The sequence below is a fragment of the Prunus dulcis genome, unplaced genomic scaffold (genome assembly GCF_902201215.1).
Source record: "Prunus dulcis unplaced genomic scaffold, ALMONDv2, whole genome shotgun sequence".
In the NCBI taxonomy this organism is placed as follows: domain Eukaryota; kingdom Viridiplantae; phylum Streptophyta; class Magnoliopsida; order Rosales; family Rosaceae; genus Prunus; species Prunus dulcis.
Window position 1 is genome coordinate 1 of NW_023010368.1, and position 9,849 is coordinate 9,849.

Genomic DNA, 9,849 nt, shown 5'->3' on the forward strand with positions numbered 1-9,849 from the left:
CAGTCCTCAAGTCCCCAACCCCCCCCTCCCCTTTTTTTTTTTTTTTTTTTGGGTGCATATGGGAATTGGGAAGTAGAGGCACAGAGGAATCTTTCCCCAAAATTGTTAACAAACTAAAAACTCGGAGGAATTTTTTTTAAAAAATAGGTGTATAGCTGGAAAAAGCTGGAAGACCTACTCCTCCAAGAAGCGCTTCACAACCTTCACGCTCGTTTTGACAACCTGCCTCTCCCATATCTCTGACCACCTCTTTCCGTCGTCCTCATCCGACGACGTCGTCGCAACCACCGCCCTAAATGCGTCCGTTGCATCTAGCCTCTGTAGTTCCCACCCTCCTCCCTTCAGCCGTAGGATCTTACCTATCTGCCTCTTCGCCAGCTGACACGTGTTGTCCTTGATCGCCCTCACCGCCTCTTCGTATGCTCCCCTCCGCTCCCGATCATCACCCTCCCCGCCTCTCCCCTGCGGTGGATACCTTTTAAAATACCTAGTGAACTCGGGAACCCCAATCGCCTTTCTCAACGCTGTCTGACTCGCCGTCGATTCGTCTTCGTCCTGGCGATCCGGGTCGCAGAACTCGGCCAACTCGTCCAACATCCCAGAGTCGAGCATTTCGTCCACTCGCTTGCACAAGTACTCCGTCAAGACCGCCAACGACACGTCCACCCACAGAAAACAGCAATTATACCTGAGCTCGGAAGAGACAGAGCCATTGAAACCCGGTTCGAAGACATTGGAGCCCGGTTCGAACCGGTCCACGAGGAGCGCATGAATGAAGGAGTTGGAGCCGCCGACGAGCATCGGCACCTTCCTTCGATTCGTAATGCTGGAAATGGCTTGACCGGCGACTGCGCGGAATTGGGAGGGAGTAAAATCGCCGTGGCGAGGGTCGAACTCGCCGAGGAGATGGTGGGGGACGCCGAGGCGGTCGGGGATGGGAAGCTTGTTGGTGGTGATGTCGAGGCCGGCGTAGAGTTGCATTTTGTCGGAGTTGACGATTTCGAAGGAAGGGAAGCGGGTGGCGAGGTCGAGGGAGAGGCGGGACTTGCCAGCGCCTGTGGCGCCCATGATAATGAGAAGCTTGTCCTTGCGCTGTTGTTGCTGTTGTCGTTGGCGTGGGGTGGTGGGGCCGGAGGCCATGTGGGCCCAGCGGCGGGGCTTGTTGTGGGGGAGAGGATGATGATGGGAAGGAGTGGTAGGGCAGAGGTGGTTGACCGGCGGTAACAAGTGGAAACGAGAGATGTAAGAATATAAATTGAAATTGAGATTAGAATAATGGTGGTGGGAGTGAGTTGGGAAGGGATGAAGTGTCATAGGAAGAGAAGGACAGGCTGTGTGTTTTGGTGAGCTGGGTATAATATGACCTGCACTGCACACACTGTTCACGCTTATACGGAATGGTAACGGAAGAGAGAGAGAGAGTGCTTGTTATAATTTTTGTGTGGGTGGGGAAGGTACAGACTAATTTGTCCACTGCTGCCTCCCTGGTCGACGATGGATATAACGATGATCAGTACTAGTAGTCAGGACAGGACAGTACAAAAACCTGTTGGTTAATGATGGTGGTGGCGGTGGTTGCGGTGGCGGTGGTGGAGGAATAATGATCATATAGTATTAAAAGACCAAGACGAAACGACTTAGGAGTATGAAGGAAACGGCAGTGGGATATGGAAAAGCGGAGTGGTGTTTTTTGCCTGGAGCTGTTCTCTACTGGGCTCTTCATGCCCGTATCCCAGTTTGTTCATACTCGCCCTCTCCGTGCTTCTCTGCTCTCTCTCTCTCTCTATCTCTCTCTTTGTGCGTGTGTGTTTCTGCCTTTTATTGGCTCTTCCACCATCCCCCATGCCATACCTTTCTCTTTATATATATATATATACAACCCTTCGCTTTAGTGCCATAACTTGTCAACATGTTTTTATATTTTCTTCTTGACAAAGTTAAAATATAAATAAATTTAATGTAAGCAGCTTTTAACTCAAGTGATTAAGAGGAATTTCCTCTTCACTATCGCTTATATATAAAATAAAATAAAAAAGCAAAAATGGGTCATGTTCTTCACTAGTTCACCATACTCACTCTCAACCATGGGCCCGTTAAAAGTAGAATACAAGTGCAAATACATACCAAATTCTAATAGTTGATAACAGACATTATTTGAACATTTTTTATTAAATAATAACGATTAAGGTAAATAACAAGCATCATATATATGAAATTTGAAACACACCGAATTTATCTCTTCCTTAAGAACATGACACACATCAATTCCTCAGTCATGTTCAACCAATAACCTTTTTCAACACAAAAGTCATATACTCATATTCTCAAGTCAAATCAAGTTAAAAGAATTATTTTTTTTCAAACAAAAAACAGAGATTCAATTCAAGCATTAGGTTTAGAGAGAAAACTGATGATGCATGAATTTGCATATTGGTAGTAAATGAACTATATAATGGCATTATTATTATTGTCAAAGTATCACGAGAATTCAGTACAAGATGAATGTTTTTATTTGTAACTTGTTATATTATTTTATTTGAAGTCTTCGAAGCTTAATTATTACTCTCTCACCCTCTTTTTCTCTTGACCTTTTAATATTGCATAGTCCAACCCTTCCGTAACGATCAGATGCATGCTCCTAACCCTTTTATGCCTTAAAACCCCAGTTATTATTAATGGAGCAGAATTTGACGTTACAGATAGAGATAGAGAGGTTGCTGGATGCCATCAAGGGTTCAAAGCCTGCTGGCCCAATAATGGTTCTTGTTTTCAATAATAATCTTGATTTTTGTTCTTAATAAGGTTGAGATTCTACTCCTCCTCCTCATAACATATGTGATGACGAGAACTCATTTCTCTCTACTCAAAATGTGTTGAGAGAGAGACAAGAGTGACTTGTACTCAAAATCCATGTTATTTCTATGGTGGAAAATTATGTTCAAACAAGGGGGTTTCTAAATATTCTCGATTGCGTGCACATACACTACACCCCCGTTCAGTGTTTGCCAGTAAGTTCACCCCAACCCAAATTGTGTTCCCTTCTTTATTTTTTTGGCTTAAATGCTAAAATAGTCCCTGTGTTTTATCTTGTTAGCCAATTTAGTCCATGTATTTTTAATTTAGCTAATTTGGTCCTTGTGTTTAGCACTATTAGCCAATATGGCCCATTCTGTTAAAATTGCTGTTAAATAAACATGATAATTCTTTTTTTCTTCTTCTTCCTTTGAAAACCTATAAATTTTGTTGGAATTAATTTATAAAAATTGAATTAATTTAAAAACATATTAAAACTTCATTAGAACTAAAACATAGCATTAGAAAAAAGATTTTTTAAAAAAAAAACAGGATGGGCACAGGGCTACTCAGCAATGTGGTTAGAGGGAGTGGGGCGATGACTGCATGATGAAGATTCTACTGGGAGATGGTCAGGAGTTAGGGATTGTTCTTGAGAGAGAGAGAGAGAGAGAGAAAGAGAGAGAAGGGGAGGGGTGGGGGTGGGTGGCTGTGACTTGGGGAGTTGCGGTTTTTGCGTGTGGGTGAGTTGTTACTGGGGAGAAAGGGTGTTGCTGTTGTCCTTTGTTTTTAATTGCTTTTAGCTTTTAAATCTTATTTTTATTTCATAATTATTTATTTTATTGATTGAATTCAAATATTTATATTTTTTATTAATATTTTAACAGAAGTTTAACGAATTGGATTACATTAGCTAACGGTCCAAAACACAGGGACCAAATTAGCCAAATTGAAAACACATGGACTAAATTGGCTAACGGGCTAAAACACAGGGACCATTTTAGCATTTAAGCCTAATTTTTTTGAATTTTTTTTAGGAGATTCATTATAATACACAATATAGGAGTCCAAATTATATAATTGAAAAAAACTATATATGAAATGGACTTTAAAAACACACTCAAAGTCCATTTACGACATAACAAAAAGTCTTTTAACTTCTTTTAAATTACAAAACTGTCATTGATTTTTTAAAACAAACCCAACCCAAAAACCTCATAAAAAAAGCCCAAAACACTCAATAGAGCATCAAAGTAATTTAATAATTAAAATTAAATTCAACATGGCCAGCTGACAAATCTGTCCTCTTTTTTTTTTTTTTTTTTTTTTTTTGGTATGGGCATATTCTAATGTGATTCATTAATTCACTAAGTATATGTATTATATATCCAGTTGTATTTTTCTGGAATTTTTAATTCCCTTCCATGGTTACGATAGGTAGGTTTGGTAGCAATATATGTTATGTTTGCCGGCCAGTGGAAGTTAGATGACGCAAACATGAACCAGGAAGGATTTTAGGATTTAGGATATGGATACATTTGGCCACCTGGAAGTAGATACAATCATCCTAAAATAATAATGTTAAGTTAACCAATGAATCTTATTACGAGCTAAATTAGCAGCAAGCAAAAGAACAAAAACAAGATGAATTCGCCGGACTTATATTATGTTATGACATAGGAAAGATTAATAAATATATATATATATATATATATATATAACAAACATTGGGCCGGGGTTTCTTATGATCACGACTGTGTTGTGAATTGTGAACATGCCTCTGTATATGAGTGCTGCATGCGAGCGTGGGCTTGACTTGAGCTTGACGATGGCGTAGGTGATTGGTGGTGTGTGTTGTGAGGCTCTTCACGATGACAGAGGGCGTGACTCTCTCTCTCTCTCTCTCTCTCTCTCTCTCTCTCTCTCTCTCTCTCTCATGGCCCTATGCATATATTAATGCGTTATGTTGCGCCATATGGTTACATGCTTGCTTTTATGTTTCGGCCTTGTTCTTGCTTGTGTTGCATTTCTACAATCTCTCCGTTTAAAGCATCCCTTCCATTAGTTCATTATTGATGTTTTTTCTTCTTCTAAGGATACGTTGGTAATATCGGCCACCTTTGAGAAAATGAAAATTAAGAGAAAGATTATGTTTTTAGTATGATTAATCGCCAATGGTCTTTGTATCATGTCAAACTCATCATTTTGATCCCTAAATTTCAAAATCAATTAATGTTGTCCTCATTCCCTTGCTCCGTACAACAATGTCATCCACGATGTCAATTCAGTTTAAAATTCTATAAAACGGAATGATGAGTGTGGATTGGAAAAAGAGTGAGGGGTAGACATCGGCTAGAGAAGAGGGGGCGGGCATGGGGAGTGTGGATTGGGGGAGGGGGGGATAAAAAGAGAGGGGTGATAATGGGTGAGAGGAATTTTCAATGAAATTGACTCGAGAATGATATATTAATGTACATGATAAGAGAATAAGGATGACATTGATTAGTAAGTTTAAGAATCAGAATGATGAGTTTGACATGATATAAGGACCACATATACATATGATATAAACTTATAAAAGAAATAGTTAAATTGTAAACCAATTATTTTTTTGATACCATTCATATCTAGGCGAATCTAATGTTGCAATAAAAAATAAAATGAAAAGCCAAGTATAAAAGCAATCATGAATCCCCAACTTATGCAGAGTCATTTCAAGAAGAAAAGAATGGCATCGAGTATATTAGCTGAAAGCTGAAAAGGGGGTCAGATAATTGAACTGCTATATACCTTACAAGCATGGCCTTGCATAGCATGCAGTAGTCTTTACACGATATTGTCCTCGTTATGTCATTGTGTGGGAAGGGAAAGTATCACGTCTCTAAAATAAAAGAGACAAACGTTGTTTTGTACCATTTAATCAAATCGAACATGCAGGAATTGATAGGTGTCACATCGGACTAACAGACGAACTCAGAGACAAATAATAGACGTGTAGAAATGTGGCGGCCGGGCTGGATATCCTATATCATAGGATTCACATTAATTTAGCCATAACTAGTTAAAATGTGTCCCCAACATCTGTAGAAATGTGCTCAGCTTATACAAGAGAAGTGCTAGATTTTGATGTTCACGTATCAAATGCATCAAATGCGCTATTGACACGAATACTTATATCATAATTTCGAAAAAGACTATATAAATCTACAAAGCAAAGGGCTGATTTGGTGGTTGGTGCAGCAGTTTTTTTCTTCACCTTCCTTGCATACGATCTTGTAAAGTCGGTCAGTCCTACTATAGTATCATTCGGGAGTTGGTTTGGGGTTTGCCGCGCCCCGATTGTTACATTTGAAAAAAGGTTGAAATTTTCAAAAGCCAAAGCCAATAGCAAGATGGGTGCATGTAGAAATTTGGTAATGGGGGATTAGAAATTCTAGGTTTTAGATTGTGCATGAGTGTTGCAAGATTTAGAAGCCCAAAGATCCAAGTCGGTGTTGAAAAGGTGGGATTGAAATCATGATCAGCATTGAACGCTCTCCCCTTGGTACGAAAATTTCTAACTAAATAAACTACAATTTGCACTGGATCCCCCGAACCATGACAGTAGATATGACTGAGCCTGACGGCAAGGAATAAGACATGGCGATGCACAACTTTAATGATTTATATCTTTAAAAGGAGGAGAATTTTAAGCTTGCAGGGATCCTCATAACGACTTTTAGGTTTCGATGGGCCTCAGTCAGTCTTATCTTTTGATTTATTTATTATATACTACAATTGAATTGAATATCCTTTTTTAAATTAATCATCTGGAACGATATGGATTACGGCCCCTTTAAGATTTGATCGTGGCGGGGCTTAGTCGATCCATCGTATTATTAGTAAGACTCATTTGGATGTTGAGTATTTTTTTTATCTTTTTCTTTCTAAATCTACGCATGCAGTTCATTAAGCAGCCAACGAACCGCATGCTACGCGTGCTCTGAAGAATACACGTACTCTTGCTACACCAAGATGATATCAAGTCTTAATAAGATAAGTAAAGTGATTACTAAAAGCTACATAGACCCACACTAGAAGAATTTAAGATTGTGTCAAATGTGATTTGATCGTGGCGGAAGAGCTTTTCGATGCGACATCATTTGACAATGTGACCGTTCGTAACACCAAATACTTTTTTCATAAAGTTATAAGCGATAGGGATATATAATACTTTTCATGAAGTTCCTAACAAATTTAATTCAAAACGTATAAAAATAGCTGATTAAGTTGAGAAACTCAATAGGAATCCAAAGATTTGTTAATTAAACTGACATCAACATCTAGCCAATCATACATCAGCAATCCTAACTCGTGTACTATAGTACAACTACGTACCTAAATTAAAGGCATGACAATCGGACACATGTACACATACACACACACACATTATAACAATTTTCCATGTGTGTAGCTGATAGCTGTACCTACTTCTCTGGCTATGAAAACGGGAAATGATAATCATGCCACTGAGCTGAGCGGCCAACGATTTTCCAACTGGTTGACTGTTGAATGCTTTTTCAAGTTGGAAAATCACCAAATAACTCTACTTAGTGACTTCATTTTCATTTAGTTTCCAAGTCCTCCACAAAATTTGGCCAAATATAGTGACGTGCGCTTCTCCATCAGCAAATCAGAGATGTGGATTCAATTCCCTCCTTTCCTCGTCGTCGTATGTTTGATCCGTTCAAAATATTTGCCTGTGTCTAATCAGTTTGGTTTGGTTTCACTTCCTACACTGTCATGTGAAGATCAATGTTCCGTGTTTTTATTTTTGGTGGGTAGAGGAACAAAGATTAAATCAATCGGGTCCGCAAGTTTTGGATTTCATTTTACATCAGAAGAGAGGCAGCCGTTGACTATTTATTACTACAAGCCACCCAACTACTCATCATCAACTCCAAATCACAGCCCTCAATTTTACTTTACTAATAAATCACATGCATGATGAAAGAGACCAGATTATATAAATAAATTACCCAATTATACTCCTTTATTTGTTTTTCTTTTGGTGAACGACACGGGTTATGCTTTTCTTTAATTACACAAACTTGTTTAGATTTTGTCCACTTGGCTTAATCACTGCACTTGTTGCTCATCTAGACTTGGGCCGCCGCACTTATCATGATCAAGTGTTTTGTTTTGTTTTTTAAGAGAAGATTAGGTAATTAAATCGTTATTTAAAGCTAAACTTAATACGTACAAAGCATGTAATGTTAGTTTATGGAGTTTGCAAGATGGGTTTCGTTTTATATTTAATATTTAATGTTTAATTTAGAGACACACAAGTGTCCAATTTTTTTTTAGAATGAGAATTCATTTATAAAACCACAGTCCAGTTCATACATGGTATTTTTATAATTTGAGCTCTTATATTGAGTATAATAGTAAATCTATCAATTATTTATTCATAAATTTATCAACTTATAAAATTACATAAAAATATATCTATACCCAAAAACAAGTCCAAGTAGCCATTAATTTTTGTTATCGGTGAAAATGGTATGTGGGTAGGGTGGCTAACAATATGTGACAGTGAGATAGTGATAGATGCAAAAGACAAATGACCAAGAGGTCCGCGGTCGAAGGGTTAATTGGGCTTTTTCCTGATCGGTGGATGCAGCCCAATATGATGCCACAGGCCCAAGTGTGCAGTCCAAGCCTAACTAGCAGGCTGACCCCTTTCGGCCTTTAGCCCGTCTACAAGACTTGGATAGCTGTCAGCTAGGAAACCACACTAGATCAAAGAGAATTGCAGAGAAAAGTAGCGGATGAGCAGCAGTAGCTTCTCTACTGTTAATGTAATACATGGTGACATTCTAAGAGCATGTCCACCCCTTAGGGCAAAGTCTAAGGCAAGGGCAAGCAAGGGCTGTCACTATTCATGTGGCAAGCAAGGGCTGTCACTATTCACATGAATAGTGTCAGCCTTGCCATTTGTGGTTCCACCCACAAGGGCAAAGTCTAGGGCAAGTTTATTCATTGTACTTTATTTCCTATTTTTTTATACTTTAAATTATTAATTTTGATAATCTTTTGTAATTAAATTTTCAGATAAGATTTTCGGATGTGAATCTCGGTTGCCACGTGTCTTATTCCAGATAAAATTTTCGGATATTCATTAATAAAAATTATAATCTCAGATTTCCGATAAAATTTTCACCCTCTAAAATTGTGCCACGTGTCCCATGTCAGATAAGATTTTCAGATATTTTTAAAAAATTATAATCTCATATTTCAGATAAGATTTTCACCCTCTAAAATTGTGCCACGTGTCCCATGTCTGATAAGATTTTCAGATATTTTTTTTACAAATAGTGATCTCAGATTTCAGATAAGATTTTCACCCTCTAAAATTGTGCCACGTGTCATCTCTATCTTCTGAATCCCTCTATAAAACTACACCAGAGGCCTCATACCTCTCACACCATCTCTTTTCTATTCCTTCATTTCTCAGATTTTACAAAACACATTCTACTCTCAATGTCAAACTTGAGGAGGGTGTTGGAGAGGCAACAGAAAGAAAGGGAAGAAATCCGGCGTAGACGTGCTGAAGAAGATCGGGACGCCGATGAAGAAGAGGAACAAATGCTTGCAGTAGCGGTGTGTATGCTTAATCAATCAAGGCAACACCTTCGTCCTCGTGCCCCAAATGTGGACAGACGTAGAGAGTCTCGGGGTAAGAATCTCTTGGAGGATTACTTTATCCCAAATTCATTATATCCTGCTCATAAGTTTCGAGAGAGATATAGAATGCAGCCACATTTGTTTCAAAAAAATCATGCATGATATTTGTAATTACGACACATACTTCATTCAAAAGCATGATGCTGTTGGAGTTTTGGGTCTTATCCCGGAGCAAAAACTTACAGCTGCTTTGCGGATGCTTGCTTATGGGGCATCTGCAGAGCAGGTGGATGAGATTGCAAGGATGGGAAAATCAACTATCCTAGAGTGCTTGGTGAGATTCTGTGATGCAGTGGAAAATTTGTACACGAGGGAGTACCTTCGCAAACC

General features: G+C 38.8%; 1 protein-coding gene across 1 annotated transcript; it reads right to left on the minus strand.

Annotated features, from left to right (window-relative positions):
• Nucleotides 1–47: 47 nt before the first annotated feature.
• LOC117613518 (adenylate isopentenyltransferase-like) lies at nt 48–1,808 on the minus strand. The gene has a single exon (XM_034342133.1). It carries the CDS (start codon nt 1,312–1,314, stop codon nt 175–177), a length of 1,140 nt encoding a protein of 379 aa, XP_034198024.1. The 5' UTR covers nt 1,315–1,808; the 3' UTR covers nt 48–174.
• Between the last annotated feature and the right edge of the window lie 8,041 nt (nt 1,809–9,849).